This window comes from Gorilla gorilla, chromosome X (assembly GCF_029281585.2).
Source record: "Gorilla gorilla gorilla isolate KB3781 chromosome X, NHGRI_mGorGor1-v2.1_pri, whole genome shotgun sequence".
NCBI classification, from domain to species: domain Eukaryota; kingdom Metazoa; phylum Chordata; class Mammalia; order Primates; family Hominidae; genus Gorilla; species Gorilla gorilla.
The window spans coordinates 136,314,871-136,341,828 of NC_073247.2; the positions used below are offsets into that span (position 1 = coordinate 136,314,871).

A 26,958-nucleotide genomic window follows, 5' to 3' on the forward strand; every position below is an offset into this window, starting at 1 on the left:
CATCTGTAAGATGTCACATGCAGTACAAAATTATAAAAAGGGCTCTGGGTTTGCTGAATTGGCTAATCAAGAGTGGAACCAAAAAACATGATTATCTCTAAAGTACATAAATATTCTAGTTCAACTGTATTCTTAAGAGACATTCATGATAAAGCTAAAAAATGTACCAGGATTACAGGGCATTTCTCAAAAGCAAAACAGGCTTTAAAATGTAACACAGATGACTAAGTCTACTGTTTATTTTTCAAATTTAGGTTTTAGCAAATAAAATTTCTTCTCTAGCAACTTATTTAATCTACTATCTTGACAGCTTAAATATGATATTCAGTATTTCATTTTCATTAATAAGTGACAATGGAAGGCTTTTAAAGTAAGTGTTCATATTAAATTCACCACCACTAAAAGCATTAGAACCTAAGTATTTTGTTGAGAAATGCTTTCTGAACTGTAAATGCTTATCAGTTTTCTGCCACTAATTTCCTTTCAATCCATTCTTAGAGAAGAATAGATTTCAGATGAATTGAGATGGCTTTGAAGGTACCGATAGGTAGTTCTGGTGACATAAATATGTACCGTGCAACAGAACTTTTATAAGACTTACGGTAACTTCTCTGAAAATCTATAATATTATACAAATGTCAGTCTCTCTGACAATGAGGTGAAAAAATGTTTGTATTTTAAAATTGTGTTTGAGCACAATAATGATCAAATTCTAAGTCTGAACTATTATGGTACCTATGCTTTATTCTCGCAGGGTTTTTTTTTTGTGGGGTGTGTGTGTGTGTGTGTGTGTTTGTGTGTGTGTGTTATCTTCTCCTCATTACACCTTTCTATAAATTTCTCATACTCAGCATTCTTGGACTCTGAGTTTAGTGTTCTGGCCTATTAAACTCACACTTTTCTTGTGTACCATTTTTTCCCTTTTCAATCTAAATTACCTGCTTCACCAAGTTTCACTTGGATAAGCTATTTCTGATTAGAAGGAGAGATTCTAGGAGGTGGTCCTGATATCTTCCACTGAACAATAAGAGTGAGAATTTATAATGAGGGTTGAGAAATAGCATTTCTACAATTGTGGCCTGTGGATTACTTGTATCAGTAGATCACCTGGGGCACTTAAAATGGGGATGCCTGTGTTTCAGCTCTAGATCTACCAAACCTGCTTCAGAGGAATGCAGCCCAGTCATCTACATTCTGACAATCACCACATGAGAACATTGAGAACCAATGCTTTAAATAGTAAACTTCCATAGTTAGAGAACTTTGTTCTAAATGTGGCATTTTTGCCTTGAGAAGAATAAAAACAAGAAAAAGAAAGAGGTATCTAGTCCATTTGGGGGATTCTTAAAAGCTGAGAATGAATCCAGTGGCTGGATAGCCACCCTATTATCAATTGAAGATATTATTTGTCTAACCACTATGTGAACACATGCCTTTTGCGGGTTTATGCCAGTCTGGTCCCTCATCACAGTGTTAGAAAACTCAACTGGATAAGCAAATAACACCTGACATTCACTTAACCACACCTGGGCTGACTGAAATGTAGCATTCAGCAAAGAGCCAACTATTTTTAACTCATTAAAACACTAGTTATCATCAGAAAATCACTAATTTACTTGACAAGTAGTTATGAAAAGGCATAAAGAGACTTTTTATCATTCAGAGATGGAACAATTATTTATCTGTTTTCTACTTATCTAGCTTCCTTGTACCAAGCAGTAGTGCCACTTCTTAAATCTACATTTGAGGCCGGGCGCGGTGGCTCACGCCTGTAATCCCAGCACTTTGGGAGGCCGAGGCGGGCGGATCACGAGGTCAGGAGATCGAGACCATCCTGGCTAACACGGTGAAACCCCGTCTCTACTAAAAATACAAAAAATTAGCCGGGCGTGGTGGCGGGCGCCTGTAGTCCCAGCTACTCGGGAGGCTGAGGCAGGAGAATGGCGTGAACCCAGGAGGCGGAGCTTGCAGTGAGCCGAGATCGCGCCACTGCACTCCAGCCTGGGCGACAGAGCGAGACTCCGACTCAAAAAAAAAAAAAAAAAAAAAAAATCTACATTTGAATTTCCCCTGTGCTGGATGGTTAGTAGAAGGCCATAGAGGAAGCTTTCAAAAATAAATATAGTTGAATTTAATTTCATACCAGATCCTATTGGAAACTTTAAGGAAGCAGCCTTGTGGGAATGTAGCTCTTCTGGAAAAAATGTTTAATAAAGCTTGCTATCAAAATAAATAAAAATCCGTACATCTTATTGACTTATTTAAGAACTGTCCCTGAGCTCAAAGGGCTTTACAAAGCTTAACCCCAGCAATGCAAATGAGAAGAGAAGGCAATATAGGCTTTGAAGCTGCCACTTCCACTGGGTATCAAAGAGACATTGGAACAGCCGAGGGACTCCAGGAGGAAGATGGCTGCAGCAGGAACACATAAACAACTAGCGATGAAAAAAAATGTGTTTTTCTATTTATGTTGGCCTCCAGTAATCTTTGACTTCTATCTTTTAAATCTTACTTCAGAATTACTTCCTAGAGTCCAGTTTCTTAGAGGTGAGAATAATTTTGAAGTTCTATGTTTAAACCCTGTTCTTATGCTACAGTCAAAAGCCCCTTGATATTTGCATCTTCGCTGATGATAGGTTTTGTTTCTGGTAGTTATTCTCATGGGAGAAACTAAATGTAATGAATACTCTTATAGAATGAGTATAGTCTAAAGGGTATGGAATTTGGAATCAGACATACTGGTTCTCAAATTTCAATTTTGCCACTTGCTGTCTGTGAGACCTTGCCAAATTATTTACTCTTTTCAAGCCTCCATTTAGTTATTTGTAATATATGTATCACTATTCCTGAGCTATCTGGGTTGTGATGAGAATCAAACAAGATAACTGAGTGTAAAGCATCTAGTACAGTGCTTGGGGCAGAGTGGCATTCCATAAATGCTATCTATTATCCTGCTACAGAGCAAGTTGCCTGAGATTAAGGGATACTGACAATGCTGCCCATACTACTGGAAAATGATATATAATAACTTAGGCCAGTGTTTGACCTATATTAGTCATTTAGTAAATGTTAGTTATTAATTGTCTTCATCCTTGTTAGTAGCAGACCAAATATAGTTGAGATCAATCAACTGATTCCAACATTATCATGAAATAGATAAATGAGCAGCGTTTAGAGCAAATTCATACAAATCTGACTTTGTTTAATCAAGTATATTGGCTTCTTTTTACTCTGATTAAGATAAACTTCAAAAACAAAAATAAACTGAGGAGGTCAGGCATGGTGGCTCATGCCTGTAATCCCAGCAATTTGGGAGGCTGAGGCGGGTGGATCATCTGAGGTCAGGAGTTTGAGAGCAGCCTGGCCAACATGGTGAAACCCCGTCTCTACTAAAAATACAAAAATTAGCTGGGAGTGGTGGCAGGCACCTGTAATCCCAGCTACTCTGAAGGCTGAGGCAGGAAAATCGCTTGAACCCAGGAGGCGAAGGTTGCAGTGAGCCGAGATTGTGCCATTGCACTCCAGCCTGGGCCATGGAGAGAAACTGTCTCAAAAAAAAAAAAAAAAAAAAAAAAGAAAGAGGAGAATTTAGGGTGAATGACTTATAAGCCTTTTGATTTTGGGAAAATTTACTTGAGTTTTCTTTAAGTGGAACGGTAGCAGAAATGTTTCTCTTGCTTCTAATTTTAAAGACAAGAGAAAAGTAAAGAGACTGACTTGCATTAAGCAAAGAGCAAATATGTTGTTGTATATGAAACTGACAGCTTGATATGTGGATGATATGAATTGTATCTCAAAGTTTAGGTTCTTTGGGGGAGGAAGTAAGGGACAGGAAAAAACCCCTAAGCATGTTTCTGGGTCTATTGATTTTTGGAAGGTTAATAGATCGGTTAGTGTTTTAACTTGAGCTTAAGAGTAAGAATAACAGGAAGACAGAAAGTCTTCACAAATATTTTATTTCTTCTAATTTATCTAATTTTTAGGAGAAACTCAACCTTTTATAACTCCTCGACATGCACATAATTAATATTAAGCCTCCATAGAAAAATGCCATGAAATATTCATCCATTGAACCTGCCCCACTGAGCCTGTCAATAGCAAAACAGTGACATGACTTAAAAATTTATTTTCTATTTTAACAAACAAATATTTTGTCTTTTGAAGATATAAGATCAGTGGAGTTTTTCCTCTAGGGGAAATATCATCATTTCCATTGTATTGACTTTCTGATTACTTTAGAAGAAAGTTTTGATAATCTTACGGCTGAAATACCATTTTCTATTGACTCAAGGTCTTCAGCATCAAGTAAAAATAGAACGTAATTGTTAAAAAGAGCAGATGGTATATCTATTAACAGTCAACACATCTTCCTAAACATATGGCTGAACAGGTTAACTAAAGGATAAAGTGGTGAGGATTGTATTGAAAACTGACAGCTGTAAAATATTTTGTCTTTTAAAAGACATGTGTTTTAGGAAAATTCACACAATACGATACTGTGTCTATGAGTTGTTTATTTTCAGGACTCTAAAATTGCTAAGGAGCTCAGCTTTATTCACACAAAGGGTCACGAGGACTATTTATCCTAAAATGACAAAAGAGTGAGATGTCTGAAACTAATTAGGGTGAAAGTGAATGAGTATAGGCAGGCATCGCATTAAAAAGAACATGTTTTAAAAGGCCCTGAGCACACTGAAAGAGACATTGTGATGAATTTCAAACTAAAATATTCTATAAGAAAGGGCTTTGAATGTCTCAAGTTATTATCCTTAATATTCTTCTGTAAATAATCTTATGTTGTATTTTAAAGCCCTAATGCTTCTAGAACCAGTTGTTCTAAAGAAGAACTGTACTGATACTAGTTTTTTCTATTTGAAAAAGGTATTCATTGCTTTTTAAAAATAACAGAACTTAAATTAACTTGCTTATTCCCTTTTTCACTGAAATTGTTCATCTATGTAGCCTTGGTAATAATATTACTAAGGTAATTATTCCTGTTGAGAGCACATAAAAAGATGTATGGCAAGTGTCCTAGAAGAGCAACAAATAAAGTAGCATTAAAAAAAAATCTTAATCAGCATTTAAACAACATCAATGATAACAACAATATAAACTTTTATCATAGTAACCTTTCCTCAATGACTTCAACTCAAAGTGAGCAATAAGCTTAAATAACCCCCAGGACACTGTCATCACTGATTGTGTCTTTCTAGGGTTGAACTGTCAATTCAACATATTAGGCAAAGCAGCTTACCAATTGCTGTAGTTAACACGAATACTTGCTCCATCTTTTTTCCATCATTGTAAAATGCCAGATACCAAGGTCCTTGATCCATATACTCTATGAAACCTGTCTCCTGAAGCGAAGTTAAGATCAGGTTCCGAGGGGAGTGCTGTGTATCATCAGAGCCCTTGGAGTCCTGCTTGACCAGCTGTTTGCCATCCATTAGTTTTACAAAATCAAACTGGAACAAATACAAACATGAAGATGAGCCACTACTTTTTCTTCTAGACTGATAAACATCCCTAACTTCAACTGCCCTATTTCATACTTCTTTGCTTTGAAGTTGAGCAAATTGGAAGAGGAGGTTATCAATTTTTAAGTATATTTAGACTTGGCCAGGCACAGTGGCTCATGCCCGTAATCCCAACACTTTGGGAGGCGAGGACAGGAAGATCACTTGAGCCCAAGGGTTTGAGACCAGCCTGGGCAACAAATTTTATAAAAATTTTTAAAAGTTTTTTAAAGAGCATATTTAAACTGAAAAACATATTATTAATTATGAAGAAACCCTCACTGTAATTATAAATATTATAAACCTTTCAGTTTGAGAGTATTCAAAATAATTGTTTAAAAATGAATAAATAAAAAACAGAAAGAAATCTTGTTTAGTATTATGCAGGAGAATCTTGACATTTTACTAAAGCATCTGATAGAAGATACTTGAAAATGCACCTTCCACTCATAAATGTTACTGTGACCTTCTCTACAAATTAAGTTTGTTTCTTTGTTTAACATGATCTCTTGACTAACTGAAGGTAAGGTTTTAACTATAGTCATATCTGTTGGGGAAAAAACAAGCCCCAGTGTTTGATTACTTTTTCTACTTCTTAGATGAAGTAGTGCTCGAAATGGGTTCATGTGGGGAAAAATTAAGGAGAAGAAAATGAGAGAAATGAGATGTTTAAAGTTTATGGAAGGGCTATAAAAATCATAGAAGTTTTACACATTTAAGTTATTAACAACAGTAAAAAAAAATTTCTACCTGTAAGACAAAACCTAACTTTTTGACTAATTTCTCACTAATTTCTGATTAATATGCGTTCCTTCATTGGGAAAAGGGGACACAGATGTATGAAATCAGTGAAGGGACTGTGGGCAGTAAAGCTAAGCAAGATGAGAGGTCTGGGAAGCTCATGAACAGCCGGTTCCAGGAAGCAGAAGTCAAGTTTAAAGGGTATTGTCTTAAACTTTCTTTTCTGAATCTGCTCTGCTAAATGTTATTCCTTATTTCTCCATGTCATTTTTTTCATTAGATTCAGTGTAATTATTCTGGATATTTATTCATGACAAATATTGTTCTGTCCTTACCTTTGACAACCACATATTTCACAAGTCACAAACCCTGAACTGTTCAACCCATCACCCTTGAAAAGGGTTTAAGAAAATACCTATAATATCAAATACCTGAGTATGTGTAGGTGGAATGTTTCTTCTGCCATAAATTCCCAGCAGAGAGTCCTTGGCTAAAGAAATATTGAACTTCAGATATATCGGATGGTGGATAGTAATCTGGAAACGCCAGAATAAACCAGGTGGAATGGTCTGCATGACCTGTGCACCAATGTCAACTTCTCCAGTGTCTATTGCCCGTCCCTTCTGAAACACTAGTTTTAAAGGTAGAGAAAATTACACACCATGTTAATCTTAATTTATAAAGCAATGGTTTTTAGCTTTTCAAGAACAGATATATCAAAATAACTTACTCAGCTTTTTCTTCCTCCCCACCCCATCTGTCTTTCAGGGCCTTGCCCAAATTAAATATCATCTAAGGAGCCTTCCCCAACCACCCACTATGTCAGTCTCTCTCTTCTCTTCAAATCCTATTGCATTTATTTCAATCAATTTCACTCCTTTTAACCATTATTTACTGAGTGCTGTCTTGGTAGCTGCAAGAGATACAAAGATGAGTAAGAGGCAGTTGTTGCTCTCAAGGAGCATTGAAAATAGCAGGGAAAATAGGACAAGCACATATAACCTCACTGTAAAGAAAAATAAGTGCTCTGTGTATTCGAAAGAGGGAAAGTTATTTGGTTGGAGGATACTCCTCATCTCTAGCTATCTCTATCCTCTTTATCTTCTTGTATTTCTCCTTAGCACTTATCACCATCTAACATACTACATATTTTACTTATTTATTGTTTGTTGTCTATTTTCCCTCAATAGAAAGTAAGCTCTGTGAGGACAAGCACTGTGGCTGTTTTATTCATTGGTTTATTCCCAGTACCTAGAACAATGTAGGCAACTGTAGGCAAAGAACATAGATGATACATATGTATTCATAGAACAAATGGATGAATGAGAAAAAGTTACTATGGGAAGTGGCATTGCAGATGAGCCTTAGAGGAGGACAAGGATTTCAAAAGAGTTATTGGGAAGAGTGGCGCACATGGAAAGGATGGCTTGAACTAAAAAGAGGAAAGAAACTGTAAAGCTAAGGTGTAGGGTATGTGTCTATAGAGAGGAGCAGTTGGAGTTAGGGCTGGAGGGAAGAAGGAAATCATGTTGTCTAGGGCCTAGAGGACCAGTCAAAAGGGTTTATTTAATAAAGGATAGAAAGCCATTAAAGGTTTTTCAGAAGAGGGAAGAGGTTTGGGTACATTAGAAAGGCAAATCTTGAGGCAGAGGTGGGACGAATTAGAGCAGACGGACACAAGAATGACATAGGAATTATGGGTGATTCAAGTGAAATGACATGAAGATCTAAATTTAGGGTATGCCCAAACAGCTCATATAGAAAAACTACATCTCAGTGAAAAATAATTTCGTGTGAATGGAAAGAAGGAGAAGATATGAGAGACAATGCTAAGGAAGATACTGCAGTAGAGATTCTCAAACTTTAATGCGTACAAGAAGGCAGTTTTTTAAAATACAAATTCTGATTCAGTAGGTCCAAAGTCAGACATTTTTAACAAGTTCCCAAGTGATGCCCATGTCACCTGGTCTACAGCCCACACCCTGAGAAGCAAAGCTCTAGAGAACATTAAGTGTTGGGGCCAATGGAGGGTCAAAGCTAACCCCGTGATTGTGAGTTGGGGGATTTAGACAGTGCTAATAGCAAAAACAGGAGCTGGTCTGTGAGGGAGGATGTTGAGTTTGGGCAATCAGAGTTTCATTATTTATTGTCATATTTTCCAATGACTTCTGATGTGCCAGTTTAATATGTGTTTTCATGGAATTTTTTGTTTTGTGGTAATGGGGAGGGTAGGAACACAAGAGGAGGAGCAAGAATTAGTTTGCCTTGATTTTAAGCAAGGAGGGTTACATCTCAGGTGAGAAAGCTCAACTTGGCCTCATTTCACATCACCTTTATTTTTTTCAGCCATCAACTCCTTCTCCAGACCAAACACAGTTTTAAAACACACATGGTCTCTGTTCTTTGTGCTCACCCATTATAAAGTTAACAGCCCATTAAGAAACACACCTGCAGTGGCTTTATTCAGTGGCCAATGCCTTGCAGCTTTTAACTCCCTAAAATACCTCCATTATTGCTTTTTGTGTTAAGGCCAACAGTAATAACTATTTTAAGAATGTTCACTGTTAACTGTTAATAATAGATTTCAAATGCAATTTTGTACATAATTATGTATTACAGGACACATAATTTTGTGGAATTGACATTTATAATAAAATAGGCTCTTTGAAATGATAAATGACCAACTGAGGACCTTATTTTTCACTGAAAGTTACTTTTTTCCATGTGAGACAGATCAATTTGGCCCCTAAAGGGTTGATTATACATTTAACTCTGAAGTCCTAGAGCTGACAATGTCTTCAATGAGCAGACAATTAACAGACCATGTTTATGTGGCACTTCTGTTCGCAAGTTAATGTTCAGTTTATTCAACTGCTATCCTCATTAGGGGCTTTTATCAATCTTAAAATGCATCATTTGGTTATGCAAACAATATTATAAATATAAAACAATTCAAAATGTTCTAGGTTTGACAAACACTTTTAAAGGTGCTAAGAATAGACTTTAATGAATAGATACTGTCATTTTTTAAAAATCTGAACAAAACTGGTTGATGGACATTAACCTTGATATTAAAACCTTACCAAATACTACACCATCTCTTTATTCTGCACTTTATAGCATCATATATTGCATAATGAAGCTACTTAAATGTTATTCAATAAATCAAAAGAAAGGAAGTTGTGTTGTTGGGCTTCTCTGTTTATTAGCAATAGCAATTCTATGTATCTGGAGTACATATGCATAAGTTATTCATGAAAATAATTTTAAAAGAAGTTGATCTTATCCCTTGAAAGCTTCATTACAGCTAAGACAAGGTAGATGAACAGAGATGACAACATACGAATGAGCACGTGGACTGTAATTTAAATAAAAATAGGCAAAGCAAGCTAGTTGTGGTGATTTGGTATTAGAGAAGAGACATTCTCACAGCTTGCAGGTGGAAAATTTCTCAGCCTCTTACCTTTTAGAGTTTCATGCATCAGAAAGGAAGATATCTCCCTGTTAGCAATCTACACCACTAAATAGACTGCTCCATTTTATCATCTCTCAAAATTTGTTATAGACTATAATACAATAACTATGAATTCATTATTTAACTGTTTTCCTTAATGTAGCCAAAAGGTGTGGCAAACTAAAGAGAAGGAAATTAAATGTAGAAAAACAATACAAAATAGTATTTTTTGAGGCCAGGTGCGGTGGCTCATGCCTGTAATCCCAGCACTTCGGGAGGCCAAGGCGGGTGGATAACCTGAAGTCAGGAGTTCGAGATCAGCCTGGCCAATATTGTAAAACCCTGTCTCCAGTTAAAAAAAAAAAGGATTTTTTTCCAACAAATTCTGTATTAATATAGGTAAATGGAATCTATTTGGCCAAACTTAACACTGACTCTGATCCTTTGTTTGCAAATTGTCAACAGCAGAGATAGAATACAGCATCCAGGTACAATTTTATTTATTTTTGTAATATGCCTGTTCTAATTGGCATTTAATCTCTTATTTTACTAAAGCATACTGGAAAACCTAGGAAGACCATATTCTCCAGTTATAGAACACTTCCTTGCACAAATTTGAGATTAAATGCAGAGAGCCACAGATCACATCAAGCTGTGCAGTACTGTAGTTATCACAGTCTCACCAATATGCACCAGTTTAGTTTGAGCTAAACACTCTCTTTATAGGTTGCAACACAGGCATCAACTGCTGAGCAGGAAAAACCAATGGTAGACAGGCTGTGCTGAAGGAGGGCACACTAAGTGATGGTAACTTAGTTCAAAAAGAAAAGGTCAAGATACTCGGAAGGTGAAAAAAAAAGGGGCCTGGAATTGGTGACAGACAATGTGTGCAGTGGCGGTACCACCTAAATCAAGATTCCATTATATCTAGACTCAGACACACACTTGAATACTAATTACATGATTACTAATAAGATTGTTCATATAAAATAGGAGGTAAGTAACTATATTCTGCACATATGTGTATATTTATTTTTTCTATTTAATATAGCTAGATGTGGTGCATTCAATGATCCTATGCAAAACTCGGTTGAATATTGATAGAAGATAGTGAAACATGGTCATTAAAAAGATTCCACCATTAAATTTTAAGGTAAAAATGATCAAGTTAAAGGCTATGGTATAGCCCATAACAGCAATCTGAGCTGTATTTTAAAGACATTTGCAAGTTTCATAAAGTATCTAAGCTATGTTTTCCAAAGAGAAGAAATATATGCATTAAGAGCATGTTTGTCCTTTACTTCACCCTATAACATGCTCAAAATCTTTAAAAGATATTGGTGTGTTTTTCAGCCAAATTAGACCTAGTGTGTGTCTCACGATATAAGTATCATCTTCTTTATGTTCCTCTAAATATAATACTTGTTTAACAGTAACAAGTCTTCGCAAATTTAGATTAGCAGTGCCTGGAGCAAAATGGGAGGTGGAACTAACCTCTTCCCTGTGATTAAATGCTTTAAAGGGTTCAAAGGGGTATAGCAAAAGCCATCTAAAAGGTAAGTGGAAAGCTACTCTTTCCATCTATGTAGCTTAATGTAATTTTCCTTATGTGAACTATCGAAGAGAAATATGTATTCAACTCTCAATTTTTCAGGGGTAGATTTTCTGGGTTATGGATTACACATGCTTTTGTATCCATTATATTACCCAAAAGTAGTCAAGAGAAAAAGAAAAGAATAAACCTTGCGCCTAGTGGGAACTTGGTAAACACTGCTTGGATACATTAATAAATTAGTAATGTTGATAATTTTTTTGTTGATAGTAATTTTGATAATATATTTGACATTTTAGTCAAAATGTACAACTTTTTTATTACTCCCAACTATGTGATAGGTAGGTCATCATATAATTGTTTTTATTGAATGTCCAGTAAGTAGATGTCAAGAATTTACTGGTGAGAGGAAGAATTATAACTATTTACACTCATAGGCCTTGGCAATTAACTGTGAATAAAATATATTTGTAAATAAAATCCTCTGATATGACACTGATAATAGATAGCTCACTGTGTAGAAAAGTTAATTAACTAATCTTACAATTGAGAAATACATTACTTGTATAAGTGTAAACAATTATGTCCAAACACCAAAAGACTACAGATACCAGTACAGTAGCTTATTCAGTATTGCTTACGTCTTCTCAGGTAGAAGTAAAATGGCATTGCTAAAATCTTATCCTTAATTAAAGGACTTATTTTGAGTTGCATTTTGACTCTGTATATCTGTTTTTGAAGTTATATCATTTAAAAGACACAATTCTCTATTTAGAAAGATTTCTTTAAATTTTGTTGTAAAAACTTCCACATTCCCAAAAACTTTAAAGTTTCACAGTTCTTCTGGTGTGGTCTATTGACCATTAGGTAGCATTCAGAAAAATGAGTTTCCAAACTTAAGGCTCTTGTGACTTGCTATACAATCTCACACGGTGTAATACAAATTACATTTGTAGACGTTTCTGTATACGGATTACAAATGGGTACGTGAAGTAGCCAATTACTTTGACTTTTCTTGGTGAAAACTAAAATTGATATAAAGCACAAATGTATCATCAAGTTGTTACATATTCAAACATTTACTCAGACTCATGGGTCAAGGTGGAATAAAATATCTCTTGAAAGAAAATATTGCCAATTGCAAAAAATTCAAGGATTTATGAATAAATATGACTATATGCAACGAAAACTCCAAAATGAAATTAAGAAGAGAATGTCCATTTGTAATATCATTAAAAAGAATAAAATACTTAGGAATAATTCAGTAAAAGAAACTGTGAGATTTGTATACTGAGAAACTACAAGACATAACTGAAAGAAATTAAATATTTCCTAAATAAATGGAAAGATATCCTATGTTCATGGATCAAAAGACTTATTATTGTTAAGATGGCAGTACTTCCCAAATTGATTTACAGATTCAATGCAGTCCCTGTCAAAATTCCAACTCTCATTTTTTTTTTTTTTTAGAAATAGACAAGCTGATGCTAAAATTAATATGGAAATGCAAGGGACTCAGAATAACTAAAGCAATCTTTAAAAAGAACAAAATTGGAGGCCTCACACTTCCTGATTCAAAACTGATTACAAACCTACACTAATCAAGATAATGAGTACTGGCATTAGGATAGATATATAGATCAATGGAATACAACTGAGAATCTAGAAATGAAACCTCACGTTTATGGTGAACTGATTTTCGACAAGGTCACCAAGACAATTCAATGGGGGAAAGAATAATACTTTCAACAAATGATACTGGAACAACTGGATATCCACATGCATAAGAATAAACGTGACCCCCTTCCTCATACCATATACAAAAAACAACTCAAAATGGATCAAATGCCTAAATGTAAGGGCTAAAGCTGTACAATTCTCAAATGAAAATACAGGCATAAATCTTTGTCACCTTGGATTTGTCAATAGTTTCTTAGACATGACATCAAAGCACAAATAACAAAGAAAAAAATACATAAATTGAATTGGGAGGCCGAGACGGGTGGATCACGAGGTCAGGAGATTGAGACCATCCTGGCTAACACAGTGAAACCCCGTCTCTAATAAAAATACAAAAAAATTAGCCAGGCATGGTGGCGGGTGCCTGTAGTCCCAGCAACTCGGGAGGCTGAGGCAGGAGAATGGCGTGAACCCGGGAGGCAGAGCTTGCAGTGAGCCGAGATCGCACCACTGCACTCCAGCCTGGGCGACTGAGCTAGACTCCATCTCAAAAAAAAAAAAAAAAAATTAAAAACTTTTGTGCTTCAAAAGACACTGTCAAGAAAGTGGAAAAACAGCCCACAGAATGGGAGAAAACATTTGCAAATGATATATTGGATAAGGGGCTTGTATCTATGGTATATTAAGGAGGCTTACAACTCAACAATAAAAAGTTAAATAATTGAAAAAAGAGCAAATGATCTGAATAGACATTTCTCCAAAGAAGACAGACTAATGACCAATAAGAACAGTAAATGAAGCTTAACATCATTATTCATCAGGGACATGCAAATAAAAACCACAATGAGATACCATTTTACACCCATTAGGATGGCTAAAATAAAAACAACAGACAATAACAAGTGTAAGGATGTGGAGAACTGGTATTCTCATACATTGCTGGTGGGAATGTAAAATGGTGCAGTTGCTTTGGAAAGCAGTTCATCAGTTGAAGAACTGTTAAACATAAAATGTTAAACACAGAATTACCATATGACCCCGTCATTCCACAACTTGGTGTATACTCCAAAGAATTAAAAACAGGTTTTCTAATAAAAACTTACACATGAATGTTCATAGAATCATTATTCACAATAGCCCAAAAGTGAAAATCCACAAAAGATCTATCAACTAATGAATGGATAAACAAAATTTGGTATACCTATATTATGGAATATTATTCAGCCATAAAAATGAAGTATTGATACATTGCTGTATATTATATGATTCTATATGAAATGTAGAAATAGGCAAATCTATAGAGACAGTAGATTAGTGGTTGCCAGGAGTTGGAAGGAGGTGGGGATATGGAGTGACAGCCAATGCCTATGAGGTTTCTTTCTGATGTGATGAAAATGTTCTAGAATTAAATATTGGTGATTGCTACACAACTCTGAATAGGGTAAAGATCTCTGAATTGTGCACTTTAAATTAGTGCACAATTATATTATGCTATATAAACTATATCTCAATAAAGCCGTCACAAAAATACAGTTAGATAGTGTGAATTGGCATAGCATATACACAAAAACCATCATGTACTGTCACAAGAGTTTTGATGTATTTCCAAGTGGTTTTAGAATGTTACCTGCTACCTACAAGCTGAACTATCCCCTGGCCAGTATTTTAGAATGTGTGATTGGTAGTACACATCAGGGATGACCATTTTCTATATTTCATACAATGTTAGATACTGTTATATGTCAGTTATCATTATCACATCATTCTTAACTTTGGATGGTGGCAGGATGGCTGATTATAGCTCAGTTAATCCAGTTCCCTCTCCTATATTTTAGAATATAAGTCCCCAGAGGATAGAACATTCACATCTGTCTAAATTTTCGACAGCTACTCATTGGGCATTTAATAAAAACAATTATATGATGAACTACCCATGACATAGTTGAGAGTAATGAGGGAATGGCATATCTTGTACTAGTCCCCAGAAGACTTGCCATATTGCTATAGCCTTTGATTTCTACCTTTTAGGCATGCAGAAATCTTCAATTACATGAATTAAAACTTCTCACAGACAAAACCAATGTCAGAGAGTAATAATAATAGATGCTACCACACTTACTGTGTCCTCTTTTTCAGTTCCTATCTCTTATTTCTAAAATACCAAAATGTCTCTTTCATACTCAGTATGCCATCCAATTTGATGTCCCAGTTTATCTCTAAGGCTCCTCCCTCCTCTTCTCTCCTGCTTATGCTGGGACTTTGGTCTTTTTGCAATCTTCTTTCTTACTCTCCCTCTCTATTGGCTCCTCATTCTTTGTCTTCAAACAAACACAAGTCTCTCGCAGTGGCTCACGCCTGTAATCCCAGCACTTTGGGAAGCTGAGACGGGCGGATCACAAGGTCAGGAGTCTGAGACCAGCCTGGCCAATATGGTGAAACCCTGTCTCTACTAAAGATACAAAAAATTAGCCGGGCGTGGTGGTGCGCGCCTGTAATCCCAGCTACTCAGGTGGCTGAGGCAGGAGAATTGCTTGAACCCGGGAGGTGGAGGTTGCAGTGAGCCAAGATCGCGCCATTGCACTCCAGCCTGGGCGACAGGGCGAGAGTTCATCTCAGAAAAAAAAAAAAAAAAGTCTCTCTTCTTTTGAAAAATTTGTAAAAAAAACTAATAACATGACCCAACTGCCCTTTTGTCAAATTATCATACTGTTTATCTCCTTCCTTTCCTTGCTGAACTGTTTCTATCAGCTGCACTATTGTTTCATTATCCACTTACCACCTAGGCTATTACCATCTGCATTTCCCCCTTACCATTCGATTATTCCATTATCCTAAAAATGTACTCCTCAAGATCACTAGGAGTAATTTTTCTTGTTTTCCAAGGTCTGGCGCAAACTACTTCTCCAGAAACAGTCATATTTTAATCTTCTTTCTTTAAAGTCTGTTAATCACCTAACCATCTTATTTTTATTTCTGTACAACAGTTTGTTGCATGTTGTTTGTATTGTATGTGTATGTATGCATGTTTCTTCCAGCTCTCCTATGTAACGGGAATCTGCTCAAGGGCAAGCACTATGTCTTCTGTTTTATTTGTTAGCTTTCCACAGTACTTAGTACAGTTAAAGTAGCAGCTTGGCTGATACAGGATTAAAAATTATGAGCTTCTGTGTTTCTGAATACTAAGAATTTCATTTTTGTTCCCTTGCTATTAGTTTAATGGAGCATTTGAGGTGGTCAGGTATGGTTTCTCTTTCAACTCAACTTTTTAACTGTTATTCTTCCCTCTCCTAGAACCAAGAAGAGAAGATGGTATCTGTGTATAGCTGTGGCTGACACTTTCAGTATAATTATAATGAAAATAGAAAATGACCATTAAAATGACTAAGGGAAAATGGAAGCTACAAGAATACAGAAGTAAACGCAAGGACTCTTAATATCAGACATGTGTAGGCTAAAAAAGAATGTGTGATTATCATCTAGGAGATTACAAAAGTTCCACGCAGGAAAAATGCAGATTTGTGCATTAAATTCTGGAACTGTAAAACTTCATAGTCAAAAGTAAACTTCAAGTAACTAGAATTACATTGGACTCCACAAAAAAGGCTAGTAAATGTTTAAACTTCCTTGAAAAGTAATAGAGGTTCAAAGATATAAATGGATACTCAACAGAATTAAATATACACATGGCTGATAAACCTCTACAATGGACTAGCTCCTCCACAAAACTAAAATGTTGTAAAAATGTTATGGGAAGATCCCTTAGCTTTGAAAGGACTAGTCCAGGAGGATAAACATGGCATTCTATAGCATACCACTTAGTGACCCTGTCAGATGCAGACTGTTAGACTAGAGGGACCACAAGACAGACCTATTTCTTACTGCATCACAGGAAAGCTGTGTATTAGTTGTTTTTTTTTTTTTTAAGTAAAATGAGGATGAAAATGAAACAAGAATGAAACATTAAACATATATGACCAAGGACATTTAACGTGAATTTTTAATACAATAAATAAGTTTGTCTTTCAGCATAGGGAACCCTTTCCATAAATCTGTTTTAGAAGTCAAGTCTCCAGTATGCTTTAGGAAAGCTTTTGTTAAAACTGAAGTATATTGATAAAGTGATTTAATATAGTTGAAAACAAGCTGCAGCACTCTAGCTGGGCCCTCTGAAACCTTATGTTAGGGAAACATCTATATAGCATTATAGGAAACATTTACTGTAATTTGCCATCAATCTTTAAAAATAATACTGTTACACTCCCAACAATGTTGTCTTTGTTAGCGCATTACTTCTATTTTATTCATGTGGTTTGTTGTGCTTACATGAATTATTCCCAATTCTACCTCAATATCTTGGGCTATAATATCCTTTAAATAAAAGATACTGAAACTATGGGTTGACTCAAAGGGCTGCTGAATATCCACATGTCCTATGAACCAATATTGCAGAACCACAGGATTATACTGCAGGACTGCGTTCCATCTGAATGCACAATGATTACCTGGGTGGGGTTGGTGCAGTTTTTTAGTTTGGTACCACATAATGAATCTTTATCTACTGACTGGGTCTGTGAAATGAATATCTGCCAAACCTTAAGTAAATTAAAATTTAACCTGTTATTTCAGGTCCACAATTGGCATTGTATAAAATGTTCCAAGGCATTTATGCCTCAGATAAAGCAAAAAAAAAAAAAAAAAAAAAAAGCAAAACACACACACATACACACACAAACACACCCCTCTTCTGGATAGGTCCACAATGAAAGGTGGCTGTAAACAGTACATTTTGCACTGTCATTTAGTTTTCAATTCCCAAGAGTACTTGTGTGCTTGTGTGTGTGTGTGTGTGTGTGTGTGTGTATCTTTTGCTTTGTGGAGGAGGGAGAATGCTCGCTGAAAGGAGATCTTAGATGTGAAATATAAGATTTGCCAAGTACTCTTAAGGAAGAGTACAGTATTTGAACTGTATGCATTGAGATTTTTAATCAAGATAGCCGTTATTTAAACAAACTGGCTTTGAGAAAGGAATTTTTTTGAAAAATGAAAGAAAAAGCCCAAGGAAGGGTGCTAACAGTAAGGAGAAACTGGATCACAATCTCAGCTCTGCCTTTAGTTATGTCTATTGTCTATTGCGCAAGTCCAGTCATGTAACTTTCTTGTGTTTTCCTTTTCAACTATAAAACATGGGTAACACGGCTGGGCGTGGTGGCTCATGCTTGTAATCCCAGCACTTTGGGAGGCCGAGGTGGGCAGATCACCGGAGGTTGGGAGTTCAAGACCAGCCTGATCAACATGAAGAAACCCTGTGTCCACTAAAAAAATTACAAAATTAGCCTGGCATGGTGGCACATGCCTCTAATCCTAGCTACTCGGGAGGCTGAGGCAGGAGAACCGCTTGAACCCGGGAGGCGGAAGTTGCGGTGAGCCGAGATTGTACCATTGCACTCCAGCCTGGGCAACAAGAGCAAAACTCCGTCTCAAAAAAAAAAGAAGGTAACAATAGCTGCCACAGAATAAAACTATTATGTGGATAAAAGACATTAAAGTATTTTACAATTGTAAATGCTAAGTGCAAGCTGTTAGTGTTATATACATGTCAAAACTCCAAACTTATAAGGTAGGAAACTGGGAATTAATTGTTTGAATTGCAACGGAATTCTCTGCCAGTATTTTAAATGGCAAATGTGGTTTTACAAACTTTATAGATATACATTTCAACCTCTTTCCACGAGTATATCCCTTTTGCAAAAATAGGTCCACTTTTACTTGTATTGGCTCATTATTCTTCCTTAACTGCAGAATTTGAACACTAACACATAGTGTGTACAGCTGAAAGGGATCTTACAGATAAGTTAGCCTTGTGTTTTGTCAAAGCCTTAGCAGCTGCTGAGAGAATAGAGGGCAAATAAAGCAAAGAGGAAGGGAACGGGAGTTTTGCCAGGAATCTGCCCCCTTCCCTCGCCATATCTGGAGAAACTTGGCTTTTATCTGTTTTCTATTTAAATTTGTAATTTCTGGGTAAGATTTAATTTGTAAAAAGGTTTTCATTGCCTGCTAGCCCCACCTCTTCTCTGCCCCTAGAAACGGTTGAAAGCCAACTCCCTTATTTTTCAGATGAGAAACTGGAGCCTAGAGAGGTGAGGCAGTAGTCACTATTTGGTCTTGGCCAAAGCATCTTCATGACAGGCTATAAATTGTGTCATATCAATCAGCTGTATTTTGTTTACATGGTCGTATATTCAGCAGACACTGACTGGAAAAATGTCATTTTTTTTCAACTTTGTGGAGATAGATTGTGCAGGACGAATTTAAAAGAAATGCCACTTTCCCCCAAGGCCAGGCTTATGCAAAATTGTAATGGAGATAAAGGCTGCTTTTAGTATTCTTTAGTTCTCTCTTTCCCCACCCATCCTTCTTTGTTCCCAGTGTTCTATTTTGGCATCCACCCTGCAGGAATTCAGTATCCTCAACTACCCAATAAATTTCATCTTCATTTATATTGCTACTGACAATACAAGACTTTACCTGAGCCCTAATGCTCCTGGAAAACAATTTTGCTTAAGAAATTCCCCAAGCTTTTGTTTTCCGAAATTCTCCCACTTTTTTGTGTCCTGGGAAATGGCTTATGCAAAAAAACCATAACAATGACAACAAATAAACAAAAGCCCAAACAAACACATACAAAACACCCTTCCCTAAATGACTTAAGATAAAACTCTCTGTCCCTTCTTTCCCATGATTTCCCTAAGACTCACCTATAATTCCACCCCTGAAAAGACCAAACACAGACTTTTCCCCTATTGCCTGAACCCACTGAAAGGCCGTATACAGACCCTCCAATTTCCTATTCTTTGTCTCATGAATAATTAGTTGAGATTAGAACTGTCTGTTTCCCTGAAACTAGCTAGAAACAGAGATACACATTTCCTGTTCAGCTAACTGATACTTCCCCTGATTGCAACACGATCCCACCAGTAAATCATCTCACATGTAACCCATCTACCCCTTCCTAATAAGACCAAGACAAAACCTCCCTATTGCAATAGCCTGAATAAAATCAATTTTTTTACTTGTTCAGTTTTTCTCTGTGATACTTATTGAAAACCTTTTCAGAAATTTATATACTTAGTTTATCTTATACTATTACAATAACAGGTGAAAAATATAAAACGTGAAACTCAGTACCTTCTCTCCTAGTCCCAGCTCTTTCTATGTGATCTCAACTTTTCTGGACCTAATTTTCTTAATTTCTAAATAAGGATATTGGATTTGATCATCTTTAAGATTTTAACATTCTAATTTATTGATAAATTATGTGGGGGTAGTTATTTTTAATTTTATTTATAGACATTACATAACTCAGGTCTAGGAATAAGTCTTTTATTTGTTCATATCCTCTGCTCTGTTTAAAGCAGTTGTTACATAATGTTTACTGGTTAAATAGTTATAGGCCAGGCACAGTGGCTCACGTCTGTAATCCCAGCACTTTGGGAGGCCGAGGCAGGTGGATCACTTGAGGTCAGGAGTTTGAGACTAGCCTGGCCAACATGGTGAAACCCCATCTCTACTAAAAATACAAAAATTAGCCGGATGTGATGGTGGACACCTGTAGTCCCAGCTACTCAGGAGGCTGAGGCAGGAGAATCACTTGAACCTGGGAGGCGGAGGTTGCAGTGAGCCGAGATTGCACCACTGTACTCCAACCTGGGCGACAGAGTGAGACTCCATCTCAAAAAAAAAAAAAAAATTATGACTAGTTCGTAAGACTCTAATGTAGTGAGAGACTATTTTGGTACAATACTTTCAATTTTATAAATATTTAATACTGACAACTGAGATTTTTCTGGTAGATTACAGTATGTGGTTGTGACTTATATCTGCTTATTGAAATTCTAGAGTGTTCGTAAATTTTTTAGCATACTAAATGTCTATAATCAAATACTCTTTTTCTTTCATTTGGATAACTAAGTGGTGAGAAAATTCTATTTTCTCATGAGAAGCAGATATATAATATATATATATAACAACTGTTAATGGGAAACCAATTCCAGTAGAATTTGATGTTTCTTTAAAAAGTGCCATTCATCGCCATTCTAACTGGTGTGAGATGGTATCTCACTGTGGTTTTGATTTGCATTTCTCTGATGGCCAGTGATGATGAGCATTTTTTCATGTGTCTGTTGGCTGCATAAATGTCTTCTTTTGAGAAGTGTCTGTTCATATCCTTCACCTACTTTTTGATGGGGTTGTTTGTTTTTTTCTTGTAAATTTGTTTCAGTTCTTTGTAGATTCTGGATATTAGCCCTTTAGAATGGCGATCATTAAAAAGTCAGGAAACAACAGGTGCTGGAGAGGATGTAGAGAAATAGAAACACTTTTACACTGTTGGTGGGACTGTAAACTAGTTCAACCATTGTGGAAGACAGTGTGGCGATTCCTCAAGGATCTAGAACTAGAAATACCATTTGACCCAGCCATCCCATTACTGGGTATATACCCAAAGGATTATAAATCATGCTGCTATAAAGACACATGCACATGTATATTTATTGCGGCACTATTCACAATAGCAAAGACTTGGAACCAACCCAAATGTCCATCAATGATAGACTGGATTAAGAAAATGTGGCACATATACACCATGAAATACTATGCAGCCATAGAAAATGATGAGTTCATGTCCTTTGTAGGGACATGGATGAAGCGGGAAACCATCTTTCTCAGCAAACTAACACAAGGACGAAAAACCAAACACCGCATGTTCTCACCCATAGGTGGGAATTGAACAATGAGAACACATGGACACAGGAAGGGGAACATCACACTCTGGGGACTGTTGTGGGGTGGGGGGAGTGGGGAGGGATAGCATTAGGAGATATACCTAATGTTAAATGACGAGTTAATGGGTGCAGCACAACATGGCACATGTATACATATGTAACAAACCCTGCACGTTGTGCACATGTACCCTAGAACTTAAAGTATAATAAAAGAAAGTGCCATTCATCATTATCTGATGATGACAGTGGTAACAGTTTAAAAATAATAGGTTTTAGATTGGTGAGTAGAGACCAAACTTTAAAGAGAGAAAACATTTCAATCTCAAGAAGGTCATCACTCACTGCAAAGTTCATACTGGTTTGAAAGCAGGTTCTATAGCACCTAACGGAATGTCAATGAAGTTCAAAAACCTCAAGGAGATTTTCCAATCTTTTGGTCCAATAATAACTGCTGCTAAATTAAGCAATGTGTCAGACACTGTGCTATATGCTTTATATCAATTGTTTAATTAACTCCTTACTATGACCATATGAGACAGGTACTATTATTATCACCCTTATTTTACAGATGAGGGCACTGGCTGGGTGAGGTTGTGTCAATTACTTGAGGTTGGAGAGATAATGATGGCACAGTTAGTATTTAAATCCAGGTCTCTCTGACTCCAGAATCCAGGCTTTTAACCACAGTGCTATAATGCCCAATCTTCTAGGAGAGTAGAGAAAACAATTTAGAAAGAATGGTCTGGTTGTCAGTTTCATATTTTAGTGCATACGGTATCAAGACAAGCTTCTAGAGCTGTATTTATGGGATGTGTCTTATGTAGAAAATCATAAAAGGATACAACTGAACGTTTGAAAATATCCTTCTACTGTATTATATCTTCTGCAAGGTTTGGATTAGTATACATATGGCATTAAAAAAAAAAAGGAGCTATGTTTTTACTTGGTAAGTAATATGCAGTAAAGACCTAATACAGCAAAACCATGATGTGCAGTTATAGTCAAGGTTTTGTTCAGGCTTCCAGAAAAAGTCAGGTTAAGCTAGCAACTTGGTATATGAGGCATCAACCCATAATGATTTTTCTTAATAAAGTATTTAATTGAAGTCGGTTTGCTCTGTTTGTTGTTATAATTGAGCAGAAACTTAAATCATTTTTCATTTATGAGACTTGTCACAACACATTAAAAATACAGGTGAGTAGAATTTCTCTAAAATCTATCATGAATAGACTCTGGGACTTTGCTTTCATTGTGTAAAAAGTTTTTTGTGGTCTTCACAGATATTCCATGTGAGGATTTTAGTACAGTGTAGAAGTTAAGAGACTGGACTCTGGAATCAGACCACCACTTACTAGCTCTGTGACACTGGGCAAGTTAGTTAACCTCTCTGTGCCTCTGTTTCTCATTTGGACAATGGGGACCATAATGTGACATTCATGATATAATCCATGTAAAGTTTCTGGAACAATTCTTGACACATGGTAATTTTAATTTAATTTTAGCCATCGTCATCAACTTACTTTATGGAAAGGACTCAAAAGAGGTCTGAATTAGAATATAAAATCAAATATACTATAATGACAACTATGTGATGACCTGCTGTCTTGCATGTTTCATTTTCCTCAGACAGATAAATTCTGATTTTTAGTGTGAATGGCAAGAAACCCTAGGCAGATAATACCAAATGATAGCTCTTGTACTTTCAGATATAAGGGGATAAAATAGCAGAAGAGAAGGTGAGGGAGAAAAAGCAGGTAAGGGAGATAAGGAAGAAAAATCTGAGCAGTAAGTGTGGCAGACTTTTTTATCTGCCACCTCTGACCCCTCTACTCTCCTCAGCCACTCTCAGGAGTAACAGTGAAACTGCTGGGAAAGGTCACTCCAGGCTAGAAACAAGTATTTTGAAATGAGAACATATAGCAAACTGCATCATGAATTGAAAACTAGAGCAAACCATAATATTTTCCTGAACCCTAAGCATTAATTTTTACTGAAGCATGGATTAAAGTTACCTTTTCAAAAGCAAACAAAAACAAGAGGAAACAAAACCCACAAACAACCCCCCCACCACGAAAGGAATTAAAAACACAAGGGAAGAGTAGTAACCCAGATAACTACTGTATTAAAAAATGATGTCTTAGTTGCAACTAATGAACCAAAATAAGACTGTGTTACCACCTGTATAAAATTGTAGGCTTCTTGGAGGTAAGGTTTTGGTCATTCATTCATTTATTTATGTTTGGTCTCCAAAAATTACTCAGGATATTGCTGGCTATATATATTATTCTCAATTTCTACTGTTTAAATTGACTTCCTGGAATTTTACATGGCTCAAGTCCCTCTGTACTGAATCCTATTTCAATAAAAATATAAATTTCCAGCATTTTCACTGCTTGTATATTAAGACTAAGATCATTCAGTGTGAATAAGATGTTGGGAGTGCTAGTACTGTGACATTTATTATAAATAAGTCAGGTAGTTCAAGCTCATGTTGGTTAAACTTAACAGCTCAGGACTCAAAGTGATTTTTTTTTCTTTCTCCCAACTAGGAAGAATTCATGTTCCCGAACTAGAAAAAAATCATGTTATCCAACTTTGACATAAACATTCACCTTTACATTAAGCAGAAAAAGCTTTTTCGTATTACAAACAGAAGAAATTTCCATATACCCTTTGTAAAATGTTATATATAAATGCTGGGCTTGGACACAGAGAACGTAATCAAAATCCCACATTGCTTCAGGGTAGTTATATGTGAAATGCAATTTCCATTGTATTGAAGCCTCCATTCTGTAAATATTTATCTATTTTCAAAATTGCCAACATATTTGAAAACTTTAATTGGTTTATACTCAAGGCACTGGAGACAAGGAAAATTTGCTTTCACAAGATATTTACATGCATTTATTCTGTCCACGTAGAGGACTTCTTTCAAGTGATCATGAAATTTAATGTGAAGTGAAACCATTCCAGCTACAGTTCTAATGACCAAATTAGAAGAAAAGTAATCAACAATCAATCATTTTGATCACTGTACCTTTTTTCTCTGATTTATCAGAAACTTTTCCTCCAATTGGAGAGTAAGTAGTGTCCATGGACTCGGTCCCCCTGTTCCCTTTGCTAACTCCATTTGCATACAGCTCTCCTTCAACTGGTTGCAACTGCCAAGTCAGGCCGAACAAATGCACTGCTGCAAGAGAACAAGCCATACATTAATTTATTCCAGACTCACTGAGAAAATCTCCAAGCCAGGTATCCCTTTGCACCTAAAAATGTTACGAACAGTTTTCTTTTAGTTAGGCCAAGTAACTGGGAGTTTATACCTATACATCATACATGTAGCTACTTACATGCTACGACACACATATAAGTGTTAACAACTGTTAAAGTAGCTGTTGTTAACATTTTGAGGCTAAAGCTATCCCAATGATAGGATTAGAAATTGGAATCAACTATAGTACAATTAGACTTAACTTCTCACTGCTGTGACCCTTTCCTTTTCCATTCCCCTTAGTCATGTAACACTAGTTTCCATATGGAAACTATTACAGAGTAATGGTGGACAGACTATCATGAGAACATGGAAGACCTTCTCTATGGCTTTAATTCAGTTCAGTTCAGCAAATATTTCCTGAACGCCTAGTATGAATAAAGCCCTATGATAGTTGCTGCAGGTGTTAAAATGTAGATGCTTATTAGGGTGAGATTTGGTAGTAATACCAGGATAAAATAATATTATGCAGAATGATTGACATAAGACAGGTTTAAACTGCTATCAGAAGATTAAAAAGTACCCAGTGTTGGTCACTGTGCAGGAAGATGGGCACTCTCATACACTCCTGATGAGAGTATAAAAATACAGTGACCTTTTTTGGAGGGCAATGTGGCACCATTTATTAAATGAGCTTAAAATCTGATTTACCCTTTGAGCTAACAATTTAATTTCTGTGAATTAACTATGAATGTTGCCAAAGTACAGTGCTGTCTATTGTAACATCTGAAAACAATATTAGAAAGTTATGATCAATCTAAATATTCATCAAGAGGGGATTAATCAAATAACTGATGAGATAGTAAATAATACAAGATTATGCGGCTGCTAAAAATCATGTTGCAGAAGACCATGCAATGGCATGGGAAATATTCATAAGGTATCAAATGAAAAATATTAGGCTACTAAACATTATAAATAGTGTGATCTGAAGTGTGTGTGTTTGTGTATGTGTGCACATGTTCATGTCTGGAGAAAAAAAGGTTTGGAAGAATATATAGCAACATGTTAACAGCATGGGAAGCTTACAGAGAATTTTTATTTTTTTTATGATTTCTGTGTTTTCCATATTTTTTTTACAATGAACATGTGTATCATTTGCCATCTGTGAAAAAGAAAGCTTTTGGTTTAAAGGAACAGGAGGTTAAAATAGGTTGGGCTGATCAAGAATAATTTTTGAAGGAAGTGGGAGTAGATATAGACCTTGAAGGATGTGTAGGGCTTTGACAGGTGACAACAATTGGTGGGGAGAAGGCACAGGGCTGAACAAAATATGACTTTGTAAAGTACATGATGTATCTGAGGCAAAAGAAGTTGCTGGGGTTCACTGGAGCTTAGCTATGTGCTGGTGCTAGTGGAAGTTAATGCCAGAAAGGAAGATTAGAGCCATATTGTGGAGCACACTGGTGCCACACTTACATATTTGGATTCAACTTATTAGGCAACGGAGAGGCATTTCTATTTTTTGAGAGGTTGAGTGATATGATCAGAATTTTTCGGATGATTAATTTGATAGTGGGGAGCAAGCACTGAAGGTTTTTAGGCAAATAACTGATATAATAAAAACATCCTTTGCAGAAAGATAAATCCAGTAGTAGTATGGAGAAGAATGAATTGGAGACCTAAAGGTTTGGCAAATAAATCAATTGGGATGGCATTGCAATAATTTAGGAAAGAAGTAATTAGTGCCCCAATTAGAGTAGTGTCACAGGAGTGTCTCAGTTATTTGCAGTGGGAATGCAAAGAAGGAGATTTCTTAAGGAGAAATTGCATAAATGGCATTTCAGGATTTGGCAAGAAGTTTCTTTCTCTCTCTCTCTCTCTCCCTCTCTCTCTCTCTCTCTGTCTCTGTGTGTGTTTGTATACACATTCATGCATGTGTATAGGTGTGCTGAGGGAGGGCGTAGAAAAAAGTGAGAGAAAGGAGGGAGGAATCCAAAATGGTTAACGTTTTGAGTCTAACT

The 26,958-nt window shown here is 36.2% G+C and overlaps 1 protein-coding gene across 5 annotated transcripts in view; it reads right to left on the reverse strand.

The window, feature by feature from the left end:
* The window catches only part of TENM1 (teneurin transmembrane protein 1), an 831,890-nt gene that overhangs the window by 269,041 nt on the left and 535,891 nt on the right, over positions 1–26,958 (reverse strand). For all 5 annotated transcript variants that reach the window (XM_055376889.1, XM_055376891.1, XM_055376888.1 and 2 more), the window contains 3 exons: positions 24,761–24,913; positions 6,689–6,888; positions 5,255–5,465 (listed from right to left, as the gene is read on the reverse strand). In XM_055376889.1, coding sequence (XP_055232864.1) covers positions 5,255–5,465; positions 6,689–6,888; positions 24,761–24,913 — 564 coding nt within the window. The remainder of the gene's footprint in view (positions 1–5,254; positions 5,466–6,688; positions 6,889–24,760; positions 24,914–26,958) is intronic.